The sequence below is a fragment of the Musca domestica genome, unplaced genomic scaffold (assembly GCF_030504385.1).
Source record: "Musca domestica strain aabys unplaced genomic scaffold, Musca_domestica.polishedcontigs.V.1.1 63, whole genome shotgun sequence".
NCBI lineage: Eukaryota > Metazoa > Arthropoda > Insecta > Diptera > Muscidae > Musca > Musca domestica.
Window position 1 is genome coordinate 3,387,242 of NW_026712370.1, and position 23,342 is coordinate 3,410,583.

At 34.8% G+C, this 23,342-nt stretch overlaps 1 protein-coding gene across 1 annotated transcript; it reads right to left on the minus strand.

The window, feature by feature from the left end:
* Positions 1 to 3,604: 3,604 nt before the first annotated feature.
* Positions 3,605 to 22,240, minus strand: LOC101896998 (Acetyl-CoA hydrolase). The gene is made up of 6 exons (XM_005185121.4): positions 22,106 to 22,240; positions 21,716 to 21,927; positions 5,058 to 5,450; positions 4,590 to 4,994; positions 4,248 to 4,514; positions 3,605 to 4,185 (listed from the first exon to the last, which is right to left on the minus strand). The coding sequence occupies exons 2-6, from the start codon at positions 21,891 to 21,893 to the stop codon at positions 3,998 to 4,000; spliced, it is 1,431 nt and encodes a 476-aa protein (XP_005185178.1). The 5' UTR covers positions 21,894 to 21,927; positions 22,106 to 22,240; the 3' UTR covers positions 3,605 to 3,997.
* Between the last annotated feature and the right edge of the window lie 1,102 nt (positions 22,241 to 23,342).

Genomic DNA, 23,342 nt, shown 5'->3' on the forward strand with positions numbered 1-23,342 from the left:
TGAATACGTTGAACCATGATTCAAGGAAACAAAATTTCAAATAATGATGTCCAGTATTTTCGTTAATTACAAATTTTACTGCATAGAATGGATAAATGAATATAAATTTTGAAAATAATATATTGTGTCAAAGGTATAATTTTGAAAAAAAAATGTGATTCAACGCCATCGACCTGAAGACGTCAGAGTTATTGATGCCACCATTCTACATGTATATGTATAAAGGTGAATAGTCCAGTCAACTACTTGTCGGAGTATTGATTATTTTTTTACCATTGTTTTGATTGACGCTTTCCCGTTATCATTATGACAACTTTAAAATAATTATTTTCTATATTGTGACAGTTATCAAAATACATCACGTGGCGTAGATTTCGAAAATATTTGGTATCCTCGTCATAAATGATTTTATTATTTTGGTTTTTTACATTTGGTGGGAATTTTTCAAAACAAAATAGGCGGTGCTACAATCACAGTGGAGGCAGTTGAAAGGAAAACAGATATCAACTTTGCCAAATGTATAAGATTAATTATTTTATTTTCAAAACATATTGACCTTTTCAAAAAAAAAAAAAGACACACACAGATAAGATACCTTATGAATGCACTCCTTTTCATTGATGACTACAGTATTTTTGTAATCGCAATATAACGTTTTGTTTTTATTTGTCAATATTAATTAAATATATTGATTAATGGCCCGTCAGGATAAGAGAAATTTGAGGTACTTCAATTAATAAATAATTTGTTTAATAATTTTCTAAGAATTCGTTTCATATAAACGAAATTTTGAAAGTCTTGACGCAATTTTGAACAAAAAATAACGAGTTTTGGTTATTTTTCAAACTTTGAATTATACATCTGTAACTAAGTTTCGAATGTATAGACCGTGTTATCTGGAGATATTTACTTTGTTTTTTTTATATGACGTTGTAAAAAATGCAAACATTTTGTGTCAGTCTAGCTGATTGGTGTACGATATCTCTCGAAGGTAGTATTCGATTCGGTTCATACTTTGCACATCCTCTTATTTCTAGAACACTTATGTCGAGTTCCATGTACAGCCTTATAGATGTACAGGGTGGATTAAAAAACTGCAACCAACTTCAGACTGCTGCATTTCTAATTCACTCGTCCGACAGCTGTTAAAATTATTCCAGTGACAGCTCATTATATTGTTTACAAGCGTACAAAAGCATTTTGGTAGGAATTTTCCAGAAAATTTCTTTATTCTTTATATTTGGCTGGAAACCACAAGTGGCTATCGTTAGGGCTCTCCAGCATTTAAATGTGAATAAATCTTTTTTGTCTCGTACTACAGTGATAGACGGAAGAAAACAGCAACATCAGCAGAAATGGTTTGAAAAGTAAAGAAGTGACTTAATCGGATCGCAGTGGCCGAAAAATGGGTCGTGCGCTGAACATATCGCAATATTCCATTAGTCAAATATTTTAAAATGAGCTCGGGGTAGTCTCAAAAGAGCCAGAGTTGCTTCGCTTGGCCGAAAGTGGTGAACTGCCGAATTTGGTTTTCTCCGATGAGAAAACTTTCGCTGTCCAGCAGTTTGTAAACAAACAAAGGATCATGTTTAGTTGCCAAAGAGGTCAGCTGAAAATGTGCACCTTCGGTTGCCCACTAGAACATAAGCGCCGGTCATGGTGATGGTGTGGGCCGCCATAACAGCCGATGGATGCTCTCCGCTCGTATTAATCGACCATCCAAGAATGGTTACAAAGCGCACAATGGCCACCAAAATCTCCGGATACCCATCCGTTGGACTATTGTGTCTGGAGTATTGTGGAAAGCAAGGTTGTCACTAAAAAATACCAAAGGGTCGATCACCTCAAGCAAGCGCTTCGCCGGGAACGGGCTTAAATACCGCAGAGCAACATTCGGGCAGCGTGTGACGGTTTCCATGGCCGTTTGATGGCCTTAATTCGTGCCAAAGGTGACCAATCCGAACAAATCTGAACTTATTCTAAAATTTGAGCCTATTCCCGACGTTTTTTGTTTTAATTCAATAAAGTTTAAAAAATAAAAAATTTAAAAATGATGGCATTTGACTTTATTGCAGTTTTTTGTCTATCTGAACCATATACTGAACCAAGCTTATGAATTGATATTAGCTTGTTTAAAATTCGACGCACCCTTTATATGTAATTTATAATTTTTTAAAGTTTTAAACATTTTTCGAGGACCGTCATCCTATTTGCATATGAGCGAAAACGGGGGTTAGTTTTAATTTTATAGTGAAATTAAATCAGCAAAAGAGAAACTTCACTCAAATTAAAATATGGTAAAAGTATGGGCAACAACAACCACATAGAAAATTATTATAGTAAATAACAATACTACAATTACAATTTTGGAATTTGGATTATTAATTCAAAATGCGGAACAAACATTCAAATAAAATTATTTTAATGCCTTTATTTTGCTCCTCTCAATCTTTGGTTCTAGCAAATCTTGCAACACTGCAAGGAATTGACAGGAAATAGTGGAAAAAGTAACTTCCCTTTCAAACTGAAATCAAAATATACACATTCATAAAATATACTACATCTTGCAAAATTTACAAAAGCCTATTCTTTATCACAGAAAAATATCCACATTTCCAAGATTTATTAAATTTAAAAATAAATATATGACATTTTGTTTGTGGCAACAACTCATGCCGATGAGCTGCGTTCATTAAGCATTTTACTGTTTGTTTTTGCATTTGGCAATGCTGTACACCAGGTGCTTTGTTGAGTGGGCATTTATAACGGAAATACACATTAAGTGAAACGAAAAAAACAGTGGATTAAACCGTCTTTAAACAATAAAAACACAATAAATCTAAGAAAGATTAAAAGATCGTGAAAAGCAGCTGTGAAATATTACAATTTTAAAAGCGGATGGCGCTAACCAGTAGTTTTGTTCATCGGTTTTAAACTCGTTAACATGCTTTTTTGTGTTTTCTAACGCCTTTGTCTATTTTGATATAGAGAAAAGCGAAAATGACCCACAGGCTTGACAAGCAATCCTTTACAGTGGCCAAAATTTATTTTTTTTATTATGCCTTCTAATTTAAATTCTGTTTTGCTTTTCTTATGATTTTTGCCAGGAGGATTTCATTGAATTTCAAGAATGGTTACATTTCCAGCGCACAAGCAAGGTTGGCACTAAAACATACCAAAGTGTCGATCACCTCAAGCAAGCGTTTCGCCGGGAATTGGCCAAAATACCGCAGAGCAACAATCTGGCAGCGTGTGACGGTTTCATTGGCCGTTTGAAGGCCATAATTCATGCCAAAGGTGACCAATTCGAACAAATCTAAACTTATTCTAAAATTTGATGCTATTTCCGACAATTTTTGCTTTCATTCAATAAAATTTTAAAAAAAGTTTAAGAATTATGGTATTCGATTTTTTGCAGTTTTTTACCGCACCCTTTTCACTGAATGGTCCGAGGTAGGAGGTTTTGGATGAGTAGAACTCGAGGAAATCCGTATCGTAGATTCAACTACTACAAACAATCATGATCTCCATTTGGAATTGAACAAAAGGTACATTCTTTCAAATGAGCTTCACCTTGTTTTTTTTAAAGAAAATAAAATTAACCTTTTATTAAATAGGAATGGTTTACACTTTATTCGCTTATTAATTTCTTTTTCATTTTTTTGGTATTTGAACAATGTTGACTATTCATTAAATCATATTACAAAAAAGAATCTAAATGACACCTTTAATTTCAAATCAATCAATCGCGATTGGTGTTATTATCGTTAAACGACTTCATTTGTGGGTTATGACATTTTCTTTATGGCTTAATTAAACTTAAGACAATCTAAGGGGATAGAACACGATTTGATTTGTTACAAACAAAACAAATCAAATTAATATGCAAAACATCTGGATAGTGTGTGTGTACGCGTGGGTTGGTGTGTGTGTGCCTTAAAGATCGAAAACAAAAAATCCCTAAAACATGATGCGCTGTTACATGTTTTCATTTAATTTAGTCCTTTGAGGGCATAACCTTCAAACGTTCAAAGGCTTGTTTCTCCAAGGTCTGGCGATGATCGGGATGAGCAATTTGAATGAGTTCATAAGCACGTTGACGCATATTCTTGCCGAACAGAGAAGCAATACCGTGTTCGGTGACAACATAGTGGACATGGGCACGAGAGGTGACAACACCGGCACCTGGAAAAAATAATACATTTTTGTTAAAAAATTTAAAATTGAAAGGGCTATTTAATTCTTACCTGGCTTGAGTATGGGCACAATTTTGCTTTCACCCTTGTTGGTAACGGAGGGCATGGCAATGATTGGTACACCCTTGCCGTCAACACCTTCGGCGGCACCACGAATGAAATCAACCTGACCACCAAAGCCAGAGAAGAAACGTGTACCAATGGAATCCGAGCAAACTTGACCAGTCAAATCGACTTCAATGCAGGAGTTGATGGCAGTCATACGAGGTTGTTGTTTGATAACACCGGTGTTGTTGACATAATCGATGGCATACATTTCTGGAAAAGGAAAAAAATAACGAATGTTAAATATTTCAGAAAATAAATGGAAACAGATCATTCGAAATAACTCACCAATGAAGGGATTGTCATTGACAAAATCGTACAAGGCTTGATTGCCAATCAAGAAGGAACCAACAATACGTCCCTGATGCATTTTCTTCATGCGATTTGTTACGGCGCCGGCCTTAACCAAATCGACAACACCGTTGGCAAACATTTCCGAATGGATACCCAAATCCTTGTGGTTGTGCAGGGCATTCAAGACAGCATCGGGAATGTTACCGATACCCATTTGCAAGGTGGCACCATCATGGACCAAATTCTCGGCAATCAATTTGCCAATTTGGGCTTCAACATCACTGGGACCCTTGCCGCCGTGTTGAGGTAGTGGTACATCGATTTCAGTCATATAATCGAAATGGGATGAATGGATGGCAGCATCACCAAAGGTACGAGGCATTTGTTTGTTGACTTGGGCTAAAATGAAAACAAATTTGATAATAAATTTCTTTTTCTGTGTATTTTTCAGCTATAACTTACCAATAATTTTCTTGGAGTGCAACAGAGCAGCTCTGACACAATCCACACTGGTACCCAACGAGCAGTAGCCATGACGATCGGGTGGTGAGACATGGATCAAGGCAACATCGGGTTGAACGATTTTCTTGTAGAACAATTGTGGAATTTCATGCAAGAAAATGGAAAAGTTGTCACCACGACCCTCAGCAACAGCTTTGCGCACATTGCCGCCCATAAAGAAGGAGTTCGAACGGAAAATCTTGTCATTTCCGGGTTCAGTGTAGGCAGCAGGACCCTCGGTGTGCATGTGACAGACAGTGATATCTTTCAGGTTACTCGATTTGCCATGCTCAACCATGGCATTGATGAGGGTAATGGGAGTGGCAGCGGCGCCCGAACAGAAGACAACATCACCTACACAAACAAAATGAAAATGAAAGAAAAAGTGACAACAAATTAGACAGATTGAAATTAGAAAGCAAAAGAAAAATATGAGTTTGCAGTTGAATGCAATCCAAAAAACATTGAAAACGCAACGAGATCGAAAAATAAACGTTCGCTTTCTTGCCCGTTCGCTACTTGTATTTGCATTGATGCACTCATTTTGTATATACATATTCAAAGATGTGTGTGATTTTGTTGCATTTCTATGTGTGTCTAAAGTAGTGGCTGTAGTGATAAGCGCATCGGGGGCCGAGAGAATTTATGTAAAAAGAAATCAAAATGTAAAGAAACCACCTTGAACTGTTTTTCCATTCCTTTTTAAACTTGCATCTATAGATAGTGAATTTTTAATTTCATTGTTCTTGACGACAACACATCTGCTTCTGTAAATGCATCTAATTTATTCTATTTTTAAATAAGAATATGAAAAAGATTAATATTTTGTTCATAGAGAAAAAAAAATAAGAAAAACAAAATAATTATTTACAATGTTTCAATTTTAAATAGATTTAGAAATACATTGTTTTCAGATTGGTATGGTATTTTTGAACTTAGTAATAATATTACGATAAGTGAAACATATATACCAAAGGATACATGATGGTACATAAGAGGAACATGGTCTTCTACGAAATACGGAACCTGACGTTTTTATACCCTACACCACAAGGTGGTCAGGGTATTATGTCTTTGTGTACTTGTTTGTAACAGGCAAAAGGAAACGAGATAGACCCATAGTTCCTTTTGATGATCTGCATAGAATTACATTCTGAGTCGATTTATGCATTTCTGTCCGTCCGTCTGTCCATGTATTTTTGTAAAAAAAGTACAGTTCGCATTTATTGCCCTATCCAGATGATATTTTGCACAAATCATTTGTTTGGCCCAAGGACGAACCCTATTGAAATTGGAGATAATCGGTCAAAATTTAGATATAGCTCCCATATATATCTTCGTCCGATTGCCTTTTATTGTACACCAAACGTGTAATATCAGTCCGAATAGCACGGAATTTTGCACGTACGATCAGATTGGACCTGAAAATAAGTATGCCAAATTTGATCGAAATCGGTTCAGATATAGCAATAGCTCCCATATATATTGTTCATCCGATTTGTTATTTTTGTCCTCCGCTGCCGTAATATGCACTATGTAACAACAATACTTGGGGAAATATATCAAATACAGCTCAGAAATACATTTGCTAAATTTTATCGAGATCGGTTCAGATTTGGATATAGCTCCCATATATAACTTCGTCCGATTTACATTTGATGGTGCACCAAAGCGTCTAATATTTGCCCAAATGGGATGAAATTTTGCACTTACGACCGAATTAAGTCTAGAAGCTAGTATGTCAAATTTGGTGAAGATGGGTTCAGATATAGCTATAGCTCCCATGTATATTGTTCATCCGATTTGTTAATTTTTGTTACCCACAGCCGTAATATGCACTCCGTAACAACGATATTCAGGGAAATAAATCAAATACAGCTCAGAAATATCTTTGCCAAATTTTATCGAGATTGGTTCAGATTTAGATAGAGCTCCCATATATATCTTTATCCGATTTCAAATTAATTGTGCAACAAATGGGCAATACAAGTCCGAATTTAATTAAATTATATTTATAATCATAGAGTGTATGATTGAATTCTCCCATAAAAACTTTTAATTGTTATGCGGAGCTCTACTAAATTAGCAAAGTGGTGTAGGGTATCATAAAGTCGGCCCCGCCCGACTTTAAGACTTTCTTTACTGGTTAGGCATAGATTTGCGCCATTATCAAAGTGGGAAACTGTTTTTAATTTTAGATGTCAAGCAACCACTATTAAAGCCATCAAATCGCCTAAAATAAGATTTCGCCTGCAAATACAGATCAGGAGATTAGATGTCACACATAGTGACAAAAATAACCTTATTCGCAATTCAATCAATAGTCACACTTTTGATCATATGGCCTCCGGATATGAGAATGTAGCTGTTTGTGCCACGACTGTCTGTGACGCATTAGACAAGTAGGAACAGCGGTAGCACTTGGGATTCAGACAAGGATACCTTGTAGACATCTAAGAAGGCTGGTCTATAGCTACGTATGAAGCAAAGAACTTGTCCATCCATACATATCAAACGACCTTCTGCTTCCAAATAAGTAGGTCCGACATTCAACGGAGCTATCATTAACAGATCGCTTGTATCAAACGTATCAGAAAGGACCTTCAGCATCTAAAAAGTATGTCCAACATTAAACTGAGCTATCATTAACAGTCTAATAAGCGAACTGTTTATCACGCCTGGCTGAATATTATTTATACTGATGCAGTTATCGACGTCAAAAAATCAATAGAGTATGAATGATGTCCTTGGAGTACACCCCATTCACTACAATTGTCTCAATTCGTATTGGGCTCGAATTATTAAAAACATGAAAAACGCTTTTCTGAATGCGGTATAGGCCGGCTCATAATTTGCATTTATCAATTGCCCTAACAAACCCAAACGTGAAAAACGTTTTCCAGAATGCGGTATAGGTCGGCTCATAATTTGCATTGATCAATTGTCCTAAAAAACTCACTTTAGTTTTAGGTTTGAGTATTTTCGGGGAATTTGATGTAAGATTCTTGTAAAATTTGTAGAAAAAAGACGCCTTGATGTGGCACTGCCAGAAAAAGAAACCAAAGGCTTACAACTTTTGGCAAATCCAATTCAAAAAAAAAAAAAAAAAAAAAAATAGATATTTGTGAAAGATTCTTATTGTATGTTTGAGGGCGAAGAAGTTATTCAAGCGATCGAACACTGGCCCATATCTGAGATTCGTGCATGTGGTCCAAATGCATTTGGAAACAGACTCTTAGAGTTGTTTTAAAAATGGAACCAATGACGAAACCGCAAATATTCCTTCCTTTCAACTCTTTTTTTTTTGTCTCCTTCTATTTTAAGTTTGATTCAGCTAAAGAAATTTGGAACACCTAGAAATATTGTCCTACTTCCTACTAATTAATTTTGGAGATTATTTAAGGGATAAAATGGACCAAACAGATTTTTTTCCTGATGTTGCAAGTGCTCTACACTAATCGAGGCGGTATTTTGCACGGAGTTAAAGTTTAGAACTGGGTATGAGCTTACCATTTTGAATGGCCATCGGTTAATGTTTAAAGGGCAGTGCAGACCATATGATACCCTGCACTACCAAAGCATAAATTCTTGTGAAAAAAAAACAAAACAATATATGCGACCTGTAATTTGCTTACGAGAATGCATGGATAGATGCACATGCTTACATGGACTCTGAAGTTAACACTATGCAGATCAATATTAGGACATATACAGGGTAAGATAAAAAAACTGCAACAAAGTCAAACGCCATACTTTCTACATTTTTTTTTAGCAAAAAATATGGGAAATAGCATCAAATTTTAGAATAAGTTTAGATTTGTTCGAATTGGTCACCTTTGGAATGGGTATTTTGGCCCATTCCCGGCGAAGCGCTTGAGTGAGGTGATCGACACTTTTGTATTTTTTAGTGCCAACCTTGCTTTCCAAAATACTCCAGACACAATAGTCCAACGGATTGGTATCCGGGGATTTTGGTGGCCATTGTGCGCTGGAAATTAAGCGAGGAAACTCATTTTGTAATCATTCTTGGGTGGCGCATGCTGAGTGCCATTAAACAAAATGTTTTACGGCAGCGACATTGAAATTTAGCCTCATTCTTTTCATTTTCAGTTCGAATGAATTCCTTTATCCATTTTTGATATGTGTTTGGGTTGCGCCGTAGTGATCGTGTAACACAGTATGTTATTAAGTTTCTTGGACTGTCATTTGACAGATATGTTGAATATCGCCTTCTTTTGTGTCATTAGAGAATTATGAGGAATGTTAATTCTCCTTTGTATAATAAGTTTGTGTTTTGTAGATCATCTCGAAATCCGCAATCGCTGTTTCCAAGATTTTCGTCTGTAGTTGGTGAGAAGGCGTTTGTTGTGAAAGTTGCGAGATTGTGGAATCAGCTCCATCTGGCCCTGCGTAATTTTACCTGTTCTTTTGATATGTACAAGAAGAGGTGTTTTGAATATTTGTCTGTTCATTGAGTTTCTGGTTGCGGGTTATATTTTGTTATTTTGATATTTCTTTTTAGTTATTGGCTGGGGGCCATTTTTATGGTTGTTTATTTTCCATGTAGTACATAATTTTATTGTTTTTTTCTTTTTTAAGGATTTTTTTTGCTATACTTGTAGTAGCTACATTCGCTCGGTTGGTAACGAGTGATGATTAGCGCTTAAGTGTATTGATGCCTCTTGCCTTTTTCCTCTCTACCTTGCTAAACTGTTGTTCAGCTTGGTAGAGGAGTTTTGTCTGAGGGTCTAATTGCTACTAAATTTAAATTATTATTATTATTTTTTTTTGTATATATTTTACTATTCGTTTATAATTTCTGTTATTTATTTAGTTTTTTTTTTAGATTAATTTGGTTATAGACTGTTTTTATACTGTTGTATGTTAATATAAGATTTTGGCCATGTTGGCTTATTTATATTGAATTGTATGAAATAAATGAAAATGAAATGAAAAAATGAATTGATTCTTTAAATTGTCTGTATTTTCCAATGTTTATAAATATTCTCTATGCATACGTATCTAATTTTTGGCCCGACGCTACGCGTGTATCGTAAAGGAAATTTTTGAAAAAATTATTTTTAGATCAATTAACTTAGACCTCGAACGCAACATTTTGTTGGGGGATCTGTATGACAAGTCTGCTGTCATATATAGAGGAAAAGTAATGTGTGTTTGATATATATTCATACATAAGTGTGTGGTAGGTAGCCGGTTATCAGCATTGTCATCATATATAAATTGTGTGTGTGTTATTTTTAATGAATCAAAGATGGGAACGAAAGAATTTTTACTCAGTTAGAAATCTACATGCTTACAAATGTTAGTACTTCAATGAGTTTTTGGAAAAATCTTCAATTATGTTTTGCAATTTTATGAATTAATTTGAAGAAATTAATTATAATGATTGCACAATTTGTTTTTTTTTTAATAATGTGTATTTGTGATTTAGTTATATGATAGCTAATAGATTATTTTTATATCAAATTAATACATGCTTTTATTTAATTTTGTTATTCTTAGTCACATATATTTCTCAACATGCAATCGTTGCGTTGTGTTGATTTGAAAATAACCTTTGAACATATAAAATATATACTACGCAGACAACGAACTTTGTCTGTTGAGTTATCAGTTTAAAAAAAAAAAAAATAAAAATAAAAGGTGCCAAGTTGAAAACAAAAAATGATAAATGTGTTTTGTATGTGTGTAAATAAGGATTTTGAGAGTGCATCCTCCATGTATAAAAGTGATACCTTAATTAATAAGTTAAAAATTATTAATCGGTTCTGTCGACAGACTAATACCCTCAGCCATTGTTCGATTATTTAAATATATTTTGACTTCTGTTATGTTTATTCAAACTGTTGACCCTCTGTGGAGTGGGTTCTGAGGGAATGGGCCAGTATTGTCTATTTCGTAACGGACCTAAATAAATACGATATAAATATGGGGTAACTTGGTAACAAGTTGCTAACTTCCTTCACTTTACATGACACATGTAATAATTTTTAGAAAATATTCAAATGTTCACCGAAGTATTCCATTTTCATACTTCATCTAATACTGATAAAAATATTGGTATATGGGAATATATGGGAATTCATATATTCCATTTTCATATCAGGTTTCTGGTTAAGAGAGATATATTTAGCAAGTTGCAAAGAATCGCTGACTTGTTTAGCAAGTTATGACAGATAAAAGTATTGAAAATTGTGACCCTTTGTGGGTGAGGTACCAGAAGGGTAACACGTTTTATGAACTTCATGGATATTCAAAATGTAGACCCTTTGTAGAGGAGGAACACGAAGGAATGGTCCGACCTCTACCGTTTTTATAAGAGAACCTGAGATGATGAAAATATTCAGATGTGCAAGGTCTAAATGGAATCGGATATTAATTTCGCATTTTATGAGCTTAATGGATATTTAAAATTTCGGGCTTTTGTGGGGGAGGTACCAGAAGGAGTGGACCGATATATTCCATCTTAACACCAGACCTTGGGTTTATAAAATTATTGGGATGTGTGAAATTTGAAGACAATCGGAATCTTATCTTATAATCTTATAAGAGTTGTAATTATTCAAAATTTTGACCCTTTCTGGGGGAGGTACTTGATGAAGTGGACCGATATCGTCCATTTTCGCACCTAACCTAGAACTGACGCAAATATTAGGATTTGCAAAGTTAGAGCAAATTCGAATTATTGTTTTTCCTTCTGTGCAAAAAATACATTTTTAAAAAATTCGGACCTTTTGTGGGGGAGGTACTAGAAGGAGTGGACCGATATTGTTCATCTCCGAACTCGATCTAAGTTTGATAACAATATTACGATGTACCAAGGTTGAACCAAATCGGTTACTCCCTTCGAAAGTTATCGTACGCACCAGCCAGACAGACGGACGGACATCACTAGATCGACTCCAAATGTCCTGAAACGGATTTGGTCCAAAGAGACCTAGGGTCTAAAACCATTATTTCGACTAGGTACGTTTTGACCGTATCAAATGATATATACCCTCTCTAGCCATATGGCTGAGGACATAAATGTGTAAATACATAAAAGGATTTTTTATAGGCTAGCTTTTGCGTAAAAGGACAAAGACGTTTCATTTCATTTCATTTCACCCTGCAATCCTTTGTACTTTTACGAAAAGCTTCACTTACACAAAAAAATCCTGCTATGTATCTACTTCATCATTTCTGAATTGGGCATTTCAATTTAGTTTAATTACATAATTTTTTATGTTTTTGTTATTGTTATTCTTCTTCTTTTAATAAAAGAAATCAAAAATTTTTGCCCAAAACTATTTTTGTGAAAAGGAAAGTCAGGGAGACACTATCACACACTCACCATTATGCGACGCGTTTTCTCCATTGGTTAAGCGTCATCATCAGTCATATTTTATATGATTTTTCATTTAGTGTGTCTCTTATATGTCTGACTTCCAATTGGCTACTTTAAGTTCTTATCAATTAGACGGTAAATTCTTTACATAATTTAATATACATAGATGGTGTCTGGCTCGATATCAAGGAAAAAAAAAAAACTGACAACAAAAACACAGACAAAACAAACATGCGAACCAAAAGTTGATAATTTTAATCTAATAAGCGTTAAGGTGAGAAGTAAGATATATTCTTCAATTGTTAACAATAAATATATTTTTTTTAAAATGTGAACAATTTCATTCTATGATATATTGGTCGTGTATCATAGACATTTGCGCCTAAGGAATAACAAAAAAAAAAAACTTTTTTGTTCATTAAACATTTAGGAAATATCTGAACTCCATGTTGGAAAGTATGGATGTGAAGTGAATTTTTATAATAATTGTTAATAATTATATATAATTATATAATTGTTATTTAATGCGTATTAAGGCGTTACAAAGAGGTTTCAATTTGAAATAATATGAAATATAATTTAATTAGATATATCGGAACTGATATAACCATATTCCCTAAATTTGCTTCTATGCAGAATTTGGCTGTGTGTGCTGAAATATATAATAATGTATTAGATATTGCGCATTTTCGCAAATAATCATGGAAACTATATCTGAATCAATTACAAATAGAGTGCGCTGACACAAAAAAAGTCTTGGAAAATTTTATCTTTATACAGGGTGAGATAGAAAACTACATCAAAGTTAAACGCCATAATTTTTAGTTTTTTTTTTTTTTTTGAATTTCGAAAGCAAAAAATTTCGGTAATAGCATTAAATTTTAGAATTTGCATCAAAATTAGAATTATGGTCTTTAAACGGCCACAGGTTGCCCTGCGTGTGTTTTGGCCCATTCCCGGCGAAGCGCTTCCTGTTGGAATGCCCAAGGTCTGCGGCCAAAATGTTTGCTTGCCCAAGGCTTTATTACACCCTCTAGAATATTTTCGCGAGAATATTCGGGATTTATTCGGATCGGCAGCCCACACCATCACCATGCCCTTGCTTGAGTTCTGGTGGCCAACCGAAGGTGCACATTTTCCTCTTCGGCAAGTAAACACGATCATTTTGTTTGTTTACAAACTGCTGGACCACGAATGTTTTCTCATCGGAGACACCCAAATTCGGCAGGTCACCATTTTCGGCCAACGAAGCAACTCTTTAGCTCTTTTGAGTGCGACCAATGGTTCCATTTTTAAGGCTTTTGAAAAGAGAAGAGATGAAATATTACGATATCGCTGAAAGTCTGGTTGAACCGCTGGTGTTAATAATGCCTCAAGACCCTTTACTACACTGACAAAAGATGGGCTCTGCTGTCATCAATGTTGCGCTTAAGTAGTGGGACCAATTGTTCCATTTTCTGGGCTTTTGAAAAGAGAAGAGGTAAAATAAGACGTATCTTGTCGGATTTGTCATTGTTACTTAATTATACGGGGCTGAGGCCCTATTGTCCTTTTTCCGGAGTTCGATAGGGCTTTAACCGTTTCTCACAATAATCTCAAAAATCGTTTCTAATGTGGCAACACTTCAGATGATCAACGTGTTAATTCTGACTCTGAGATCAGTAGGGTTGCAGCCATGGAGCCTATCTCAGTCTTCCCTCTGGGAAGTTTGGTCATATTTCTCGTATTCGGATAACAGATATATGACAAACATCTGCAAAATTCAGGGCAATAATCTTTCACGACATTTGTTAGACTTGCTGACATAATGGTTTCACAGTTTATGTTGTTGTTGTAGGAGTGACAACGTGCTCCGTTGTTTATTTACTAATTAATCTGGTTCTTCCTCGATGTCCAGGTTTAGGAATTCTGCTATCTCTATGGGCTGTAGCCAAAGATCCTGTGGACGGAGTTGGGTAGGCTTGGCTGGACAATTAAACAGGTGTAGGGTATAGTGCGGGCCTGTATCGCACGCTGGGCAGGCGTTCCGCACATCTTCATCAATTCGTGCCCATCTTCATCAATTCGTGCACCATTCTGAACGTAGTTGGGTAAAAACTACCCAGGTTTGCCGTGCAGCAGCCGTGATAATTGGGAAAAGTTGATCATATGTGTTTGACGTCATTGATTTCTTTGGCCAGTCTATTGTATTTAACTCCCAATAAAAATCAACAGAAGCCATACTCAAACATAAACAAGGAAATAATAAAGAAAATGACTTAACATGATTTTTATCCATTACAATAATCTGTATTGATTAATTCATTCAATTAACATTGCCAAAGTAGACGCTTTTTTTCAAAAAAAAAAAAAATAAATAAATAAATAAATAAATAAATAAATAAACTAAAAAAAATTATGTAAACGACTAACAAGAAAATTGCAACGTCTGTATCACATATCTGTGTGTGTCCAATTGTTTGAACAAATGTTTTCATTCAATGTTAATTGTTAATGCAAAATTATAAGACTTGTTAGTATAATTAACATTTATTTGCAGGTTTGTAAGAAATGCACGTGAATACACTTATACACAATGTATGTATGTATATAAGTATATTATTAAGTAGTATCTTTTATGACGAGCATATTCAAATTGTGTTAATTTTGAGAGCACATAGCTTGTTTTGCAGATATCATCATAAGTTGTTTACACACCTATGATTAAATGAAGTGTTATCATATTGATAAGCGAAGATTATTTTTGGGTAAGAAAGAACGCGAATTTTTCATATTTTATTTAATAATTTCTTAAATAAAAAGATAAGGAATTGGGTGGGTCTGGGGGTATATTTTAATGGTAAATGAAGGTATATTCGGGCATAAGAACCAAAAACTTTCTAAGAAATAAATTAATTTTTACGTTTTTCATTTTCGATTGAAATCGGAAATTAGAAAGAGGAGTCGCGAGGAGTCGAGCTTTTGAATTTCTCGTTTTTAGAGGCCTATAAAATTGTTCATCAAAGTCTCCACAATCCAAAGTTAGAAATTTCCTTTATTATTTAGTTTAGACGTTGGAATTAGAATTCAAGAGAAACATACCAAAACATATTGGCTGCCTTTTTATACCCTCCACCATAGTATGGAGGGTATATTAAGTTTGCCATTCCGTTTGCAACACCTCGAAATATACATTATTTTAGACCCCACAAAGTATAAATATTCTTGATCAGCATAAAATTCTATGTCGATTTAGCCATATCCGTCCGTCTGTGGAAATCACTGTAGCTTCCGAACGAAATGAAGTAGGTTGATAAAATTTTACTCAAATGTATATTATGTCTGCAAGAGTTTTGGTGATGAAGATGGGTGGTGTAGGCACACGTTTTGGTATATTCGGTATTTTGGTGATTTAAGCGACATTATTCACAGTAATTGTTTCAAATTTGGTATTTGAAGTTCGTAATGGTAACTGCATCCTATGACAGAAAAGTGTCTGTGCAGGTCCACGTTTTGGTATAGCCCCCATATAATGGTACCTCCTTTTTTTCGGTATTTTGGCGATTTAAGCGACATTATTCACCGGAAATGTTTCAAATTTGGTATTTGAAGTTCGTAATGGGTACCACAGCCTATGACAGAAAATTGTCTGTTCAGGTCCACGTCTTCATATAGCCCCCATATAACGGTACCTCCTGATATTCGGTATTTTGATGATTTTTGCGCCATTATTCACCGGAATTGTTTTAAATTGGGTATTTGAAGTTCGTAACAGATGCTACAGCCTATGATAGAAATTTGTCTGTGCAAGTCCACGTCTTCATACAGACCCATATAACGGTACCTCCCAATATTCGGTATTTTGGTGATTTTAGCGACATTATTCACCGACATTGTTTCAAATTTGGTGTTTGAAGTTCGTAATGGATCTATAGCCTATGACAGAAAATTTTCTGCGCATGTCCACGTGTTCGTATAGCCCCAATATAATGGTACCGCCCTATATTCGGAATTTTGATGATTTCAGCTACATTATTCATCAATTTTTTTATTCAAGTTTCGCATTTAAATATTGTAATTGTTTATGATAAAAGATGCCTATGCAGGTCCACGTCGTCGTATTGACCCTAATATAAAGGCTACAATCAGTATTTCTAAGATTTTAACAGAATTTTTAACGGATTCTATTTTTTGAAAATTGCCAAAATCGTTCCAAATAGTGGAGGGTATTCAAAGATCGGCTCGGCCGAACTTACAGCTATTTTACTTATTAGCCTTAAATCCTCTTGTGATCCACAATAATATCTATTTGTAATTCTATACTATCTCCACAAACAAACAAAATAGACGACAACAACAACATCAACAACAAAAGGAATACGTAGCAGAAAATATGTCGAGATTTTTGTTGTGACAGAAGTGGGCAGAGCACATATCAGTTAATTTGTTGATTAATAAGTAAATAGGCACGAACGCCAAAGGGGGTAAAATGGCGTCAACCGGCAGTTGTTTGCCGTTGTGTTCTGTTTTTGCATATTTGTATGCTTTTATCTATATACACTGGTGGCCAAAACTAAAGCAACTGAAATTACAAGGAGAATGAATGCCCTGTAACTTTTTCAAAAATTAAGAAAATGAGAAAGTTTTTCTTGTTTTAAATTAGGTACTTTATTCACTTTTTAAAAACCTAAAACATAAAACCAAAATTCATTTTTATATAAAAAATAATGTTTGGTAAAGTCAATTAACCCGATTTTGGCTTGGACAAAACAAACGCAACTCTATTGTACATTCATATAACCGCTGCAATTTCAGTTGTTTTTACTGTGATATTTATCGCTTTTTGCTTCCTTCGACAATTTCGCTTGTCATAAATCCTTTTTGAGAAGTTTTTTACAACAGTATGTGTTTTTCTTTTCGTTTTTTAAGTACTGCCCAAAAAAAATTTAAAAATGGCTAGAAGCCAATACAGTACCTGAATAAAACAGCAAATTATCAGTGACTATCAAAACAACATATCACAGAAAATGATTTCCGAGAAATATTTCATAAATATTTATGTGATTTCATAATTATTTCTGTATACTAAGTCGGTTTTTTGAAACTGGATCAGTAGTAACAGCCTATAACAAATGAAGGCCGTGAAAAACTTCAGCCCGTACTGATCCACAAACTGCGAGAGAAATAAAAAACAATTATTTAAGAGTTCAACTGGATCGGTGAGAGAGCAATCATTGGATATAAGCTCGAGATCAGTGCGTAGACGAGTAGTGGCAGCCGGTCTGCATGCCCGTAAGACATCAAAAAACCATTTATATCTGAAAAAATCAAAAAGGCTTTCGGAAACGATAATATTAAGTGGAATCAAGCTCAATGGAAAAAACATTATTTCTGGGATGAGTCTACGTTTAATATTAAAGGTTCAGATGTGAAAAATTTTTCGGTGAGAAGACCAAAAAATTAAGGACTCAAGCTGCAGTGTTGCAAAGGTACAGTGAAGCATGAGGGAGGGTCAAAAATGGCGTGGCGCTATTTTTCTTTCTATGGACTTGGGCCTATCCATAAACTAAATGAAGTTGTGGATCGGTTTGTTTACAAAGATGTGTTGGACATCACGTTGTTCCCTTACGCTGAGTAAAATATTCGGCTGATTTAGGTGTTTCAGCATGACAATGATCCCAAACTTGTATCAAAACTTGTCAAATATTGGTTGCGGGAGTCAAAAATTGATGTTTTGTTATGGCCGGCACAATCACCTGACCTAAACTCCATAGAAAACCTTTGGAGTATCGTAGATAGGAAGATCAAGCGAGATTCGGAAATAAATGAGCACAACATCTTCTAAAGAATTCGGGGTGCCTGGGAAAGCACACCCAAGGATCAAACTGAGCGTGTTATAGATTCAATGCCTCGTAGGTGTGCAGCTGCTATCAAAAATAATGGTTATGCAATCGACTAGTAGCCAAAATTTAATTATTTTAAAATAAAAAATCAAAAGTTGTTTTAGTTTTGACCAAGCAAAAATTGGGTCATTTTAGTTTTCCACATATTATTTTTCGTTCAAAATTATTTTTGTATTTTTATTTTTAGTTTCTTAAAAGTGAATTAAACCCCTCATTCAAAACTGGAAAAATAATTACGATTTGTTTATTTTTGTAAAAGTTACAGGACATTTATTGTCTTTGCGATTTAAGTTGCTTTAGTTTTGGCCACCAGTGTATGTAATAAAGCAAAAGGAGACTGAAAACCACTTCAATATGCCTGCATGCACACTTATTGCCACTTGTTTTGTTGATATTGAAATTAGCATATCGATTTCGAGCCAACTTGTTTATTTTATTAGAAATTGTTGCTCTATAAAAATATTGATCAGGCGATTTGAAACATCAGAATTCTGATGTTGGGTGATTTTTTTTGGGAAATGTTTAGAATATTGACTATGTTTTTGAAAATATGAAGAAATTTTAAGAGATAAGATATGGCGTGATTTGATTTGCATAAACAAATTATGTAATCTGAGAATACTTTAATCTTAAATAAAAATATTAAAATTAAAAAATTAAATACAATTTGTGGAAACGTCGACATGTAACTTTCTATCAACTCAACATATTAACTTCTAAACCATTCCATTAAAAAATTAGGAATATATAAAGGCGTGGAGCTATACAGGAAGAGATGAAAAAACTGCAAGCAACTTCAAACTGTTGTCATTTCTAAGCCACTCGTCCGACAGCTGTTAAAATTATTCCAGTGACAGCTCATTATATTGTTTACAAGCGTACAAAAGAAAAGAAATTCTCACAAAAGTGAGAATTTTCCAGAATAAAAGTTATTTGTGATGGAATTCAAGCGTGATAGTGTGATTTCTCTATATTTGACTGGAAAACCACAATTGGCTATCGTTAGAGCACTCCAGCATTTAAATGTGAATAAATCTTTTGTGTCTCGTACCATCGCTCGTTACTGTGATACTGGTAGCGTAGCCCGACGTCAAGGAAGTGGACGTAAGAAAACAGCAACATCAGCAGAAATGGTTCGAAAAGTAAAGAAGCGACTTGATAGAAACCCGCGTCGCATTGGCCTAAAAATGGCTCATGACCTGAACATATCGTAATATTCCATTCGGCAAATATTGAAAAATGAGCTTGGGGGTGAAGCCATTGAAATTCCAAAAAGTGCAAGAACTTACACCGCAACAGAAAGAAAATAGACTCAAAAGAGCTAAAGAGTTGCTTCGCTTGGCCGAACATGGTGAACTGCCGAATTTGCTTTTCTCCGATTAGAAAACATTCGTTGTCCAGCAGTTTGTAAACAAACAAAATTATATAGTTCCGATCACCTCAAGCAAGCGCTTCGCTGGGAATTTGCCAAAATACCGCAGATCAACATTCGGGCCGTTTGAAGGCCATAATTCGTGTCAAATGTGACCAATTCGAACAAATCTAAACTTATTCTAAAATTTGATGCTATATCCGACATTTTTTGCTTTCATTCAATAAAATTAAACAATTATGGCGTTTGACTTTGTTGCAGTTTTTTATCTCACCCTGTAAGGTAATTTTCTGTAATTGAAAGTAGTACACATTGCGAGCTACAATTACCAAATTTTAGACAATTCTGGTTAAAATAGGACACACTGCCCTGCGAATTGCTACAGAATGCCTCCCCATAACACACAAAGACCATCTACATGAGGAGGAGAAGTCTCTCCGCGTAGATCAGCACAAATCAAATGCTTCCTTTGATGTACCAGCTTAGGGGTTATAGTAGAAGTCATCTAAACCATAATATGGTGCATAAAACTCTATCACCCAGGCGTCAAGAAATGGAAGCTCCTAGTTCATCCCCATCCTTTGCAGCTGAAGAAGGTCGTCTACCTAAAGCAAACAAGATAGTTTTGGCCCAACTACGATCAGGATGGTGCAGTTGTCTCAATTGGTACTAGGCGAATCAATGAAAATTTGCTAAACGTCTTTCCCGCGTGCGATTCAGGGTCGCACGATTCATCAGTTGTCCAGCCAAACCTACCCGACTCACTCCTGGCGATCTTTTGGAAGAGCCTTTGAAAGTAACTGAGCTCTTGAACATTGATTAAAACTAGGTTAGCAGAAAATTTACAACAATTTTAAGGGTCTAAAACACATCTGAATAAATTATAACAAACTTCGTTCGGAAGCTATAGAGATTTTCACAGACGAATATATAGCCATATCGACCGAGATGGCTAATATGGCTTTGTGGGATATAAAATGGATATTTCCAGTGGTTGGAATGACTTACTTAATACACCCTCCATTCAAGACTCTGGGACTATATCGTTACCACCATAACAAGGATTACCATGTTCGATCCGTGAGGTGCCCCTAATAAAAACGTTTTCCTTCAATTCCCTCCTGCCTCAATCATGTAGGGCACTTAAAAGTCCACACAAACTTAATAATACCCATTATCAATTTCTATGGCAAGTAAATTGCTTGTTGTTCATTCAAATCACTACTTATTACGTGGGGAGGGCGGGAACGAAGAGATAACTAATTTATTTATTTGCATTCATTTCCCTCTGCTGTAGATGATGTTGATGGCCACTGCTTGTCACTCAATTGCCTATGGATGTGGTTGTTGGGACTTGTTATTGTATTTACATTATTGTATTAATAAATATTGCGTTGAAGGCAGTCACAATGTGTACATTTCTCCCTCATAACCAATTGCAAAAATTGCTCTTTGATTGATTTCCAAATTGATTAAATAGAATCGATATTATCAGATGTTGATTTATTGTTAAGTCTTCATATGACGTAAGGGGTTGCGGCAAAGGAGTACATATGTGACATCTGTTAAAATAACACTGTTGGCGGTCCACAAAGTTCTTATCTCTTAGAAATTGAGGGACAGAGAGGGAGAAAATATGTAATGACATTACATTTTCTTATTCTCACACCCCTTGTAAATATTATTTTAACTGGAAATATTTAAATCTTAAAAAGGCTTGTTAACTTAAATAAATATTCTAAGTCTGAGCACGAGTTACATAATCGCACATGAAGAGGCGAATTATTGGCGCTGACTTAATGTTTGCTACAATTCCATGATGACCTTTCTCATTCTCTTCCACAATATATTTTTTTTTCTATTTGGAGAAATTAGATTTTATTAAAAATTGTCTCTCTGCCTTTCTCTCGACGATGGCTCACTTATGCAACACAGCCACTGACATCCATCCATATTAAATGAATTGTCAAAAATATTAAATGATATCTCCACGTACTCCACCAACATTACAACTTACCGGATTTAATTAATTTTACAGCCTCCTCGGGTGTGCCATTTGGTGGGACACGATTTAATGGATGCGAGATTTCATTGGCATAGGTGTAGAAAGTGTTATTAAGGGCAGCCAACATTAATTTTGGCTGCTTTCCAGCGCCTACAACACGTCTCAAGTTTTTGGTCAACATTGAAGCCATGTTTTAGTTCTTGTTACAATTCCTCCTGTACCAGCTAAAAATTTATTTTGGATGGATTTGTGATCAGTGATTTGATTATAAGGTTAAAATTCGTTTATCTTTTTCATTAAATTCAAAATGGAAATTTTTCAAATTGATCGTAGAAAGCAATAAAATTTGCCTGTTTTTTCTTCTGTTTAATTGTTGTTGCTTTTGCTACTAATACTACTAACCGATTTTTTTAGCACAACACCACACTATATGGGAATTTGTTTATTTATTTTTTTTTTGCAATACAAGCACCACCACCCTACGAGACGGACAAATATAGACTGTGCCGATTGTCGTTTCGCCGGCGTTTTGTGTTATATCCATGAAAACGTTGAGAACAATGCGTGTGGCCCCAATGACAGCGTATGGCGATAAATGGCAAGAATAATGTTGCGGAGAGAATGCTCTTTGATATTTATTTTAAAATATTTATGGTTAATATAATTGTATTTCTAATTAGCTATTTGTTAACATGTCTAATTAATTTATATTGATTGGTTCTTAATCTCATATATTCGCATTAAATCGTACAGCGTCATAACTGTGCGGTATACAATCAACTGCGTACAGCGACGTATAGTACGTAACGTACTGCATACTTGATACGTATTGTCAACGTATGTAATTAGTGTAAACGTAACGTAACATTGCCAGAATTAGCTTTCCATCCAGCAATAATTAAAATAAGTTTTTATTTCCCTCCAATAGAAAACATTAAATTTTGAAAACATTTTGAAGTTAGAAAAGGAAACTGTTTAACTAGTCGAATATATAATTGTATTTAATTTGAAAATAATTTACTTAATGATATTCAAAATATTTATGAATGAAACAATTGCATACATAAAGAAATACTTCAAATGACTAATTTTTGCGCTTGTTACATGTTAACCGAGAAAAGTGTATATCGCATATATGTATCTACACATTAAACTTAACCTGATTTACTGCATGCTAAATTTTCATTTCATTTTTGTTCAGTAGTGTTGATAGTATATGATACCCTAAGAAGTCGCAGAATTGGCAAATGAAACTTAGTTTAACGGCGGAAATATATCAGCCACTAATACGTAAGGTGGAGTACATAAACAGGTTAGCCGTCATCGGACCAATTTCGTCGTGTTTTACCATTGAAATGCATTGACAACATTGTTACTCCTATTTGTTGCTTCCTTCAGTTGTCGGTCATAGAAAAAGGCGGTTGGTTGTGAATTGTGTTTGGGTGTCGCAAAATGTTGATATTGAAGGACTTTTTTTGTTATAAATCAAATAAAACGCTAAATTAAACAATTTACAATTGAAAAGTGACTACATAAAAGTGTTAATCGTTGGCTTTTCGCTAAATGCATTGTTTTCTTCTTCGTTATGTTATTAAGAGATGGGAAGAGAGTCGTTATAAACTTTATAATATACAGTAAT